We start from the raw sequence: 1,191 nt of genomic DNA on the forward strand, positions 1-1,191 counted from the left end.
GTATAAAATTAAAAAAAAAAAACTACTTATCCTAGGTAACTTTAGAGGATTCCACCTGTGCATCCCATTCTCGTGCCCTCCACTAAACTTTGATGATGAGGATGAAAAATTTGATGGAACCATTACCCGGCACAAATCAACTCCAAATTATATTCCTTTCAACCAAAACTTAGATGAACAATTCATTCCCAAATTAGTGTTAGGTCAAAGTCAAAACAATCTTGTGTTTGCAAAATCACCTTGGAATATTTTCCCAGAAATTATCTGTTTAAAAGCTACACGAAACCACTTGTAAAAGAAAGCATAAATTAAAGGATTCAGCATTGAGTTTAAAAATGTAATCCAGTTAAGTGCTTCAATTAAGGAAAATGGTGCAGGATTATGAAATAGATGTTGCAAAACAACTAAAAGACAGTAAGGACTTATACTTAAGAGAAAAACTCCCATTACTATAGCCAGTGTTTTTGTGGCTTTCCTCTCCATCTTACTAACAGTTGTTCCAGATCTGGTGCTCTGACTTGTGTTCTGAATGATGTTCACCTGTTTCTGAGCAACAAGGAAAATCTTCAAGTAAATACAAACCATAATGATTGCTGGACAAAAAAATGCAAAAAGAAGTCCCATAGTGTTTGCTAGTAAAACATCAATTGAGCACATTTCCTCACATGTCCCTTGGCTGTATCCTCCAAAACTTATTCCAATCCCAATAATAATAGCAGTACACCAGCACATCAATATCATGATCATAGTAACCTGAGCATTTATTTTAGTTCTGTATGTCAGAGGCTGACACACTGCATAATATCTGTCTATGGAGATACAACACAAGTTCATAATGGAAGTGGTACACAGTGATAGATCCAAACTGTCCCGTATTTTACAGCGTACATCTTCATGATACAGACAGGATGTCACAGTGAATACCATGCTGAAAGGAAAAACAAAAACACCAACAAGCAGGTCAGCTACAGACAGAGACAGAATGAGGTAGTTAGTTGGAGTGTGGAGCTGTTTGAAATAAATGATGGAGATTATTACAAGAAGATTTCCACATATTGTGGAAAGAGATAGTAAGCCAAGTAAAATGTTGAGTACAATACATATCACAGAAGGGTTACTGGTAAAAATTAAGGCTGTACTGTTTGAATCATAACAAGGATGTATGTTATAGTTGGTGATATTTTCGTCCAT

The 1,191-nt window shown here is 35.5% G+C and overlaps 1 protein-coding gene across 1 annotated transcript; it reads right to left on the reverse strand.

Annotated features, from left to right (window-relative positions):
• Positions 1 to 210: 210 nt before the first annotated feature.
• LOC137613843 (trace amine-associated receptor 1-like) lies at positions 211 to 1,191 on the reverse strand. The gene has a single exon (XM_068343299.1). The coding sequence runs from the start codon at positions 1,189 to 1,191 to the stop codon at positions 211 to 213; it is 981 nt and encodes a 326-aa protein (XP_068199400.1).

Source organism: Antennarius striatus, chromosome 19 (assembly GCF_040054535.1).
Source record: "Antennarius striatus isolate MH-2024 chromosome 19, ASM4005453v1, whole genome shotgun sequence".
In the NCBI taxonomy this organism is placed as follows: Eukaryota; Metazoa; Chordata; class Actinopteri; order Lophiiformes; family Antennariidae; genus Antennarius; species Antennarius striatus.

Coding starts and splice junctions, on each gene's coding strand:
- LOC137613843 (XM_068343299.1), bottom strand. CDS start 1,191: ATGGACGAAAATATCACCAACTATAACATACATCCTTGTTATGATTCA.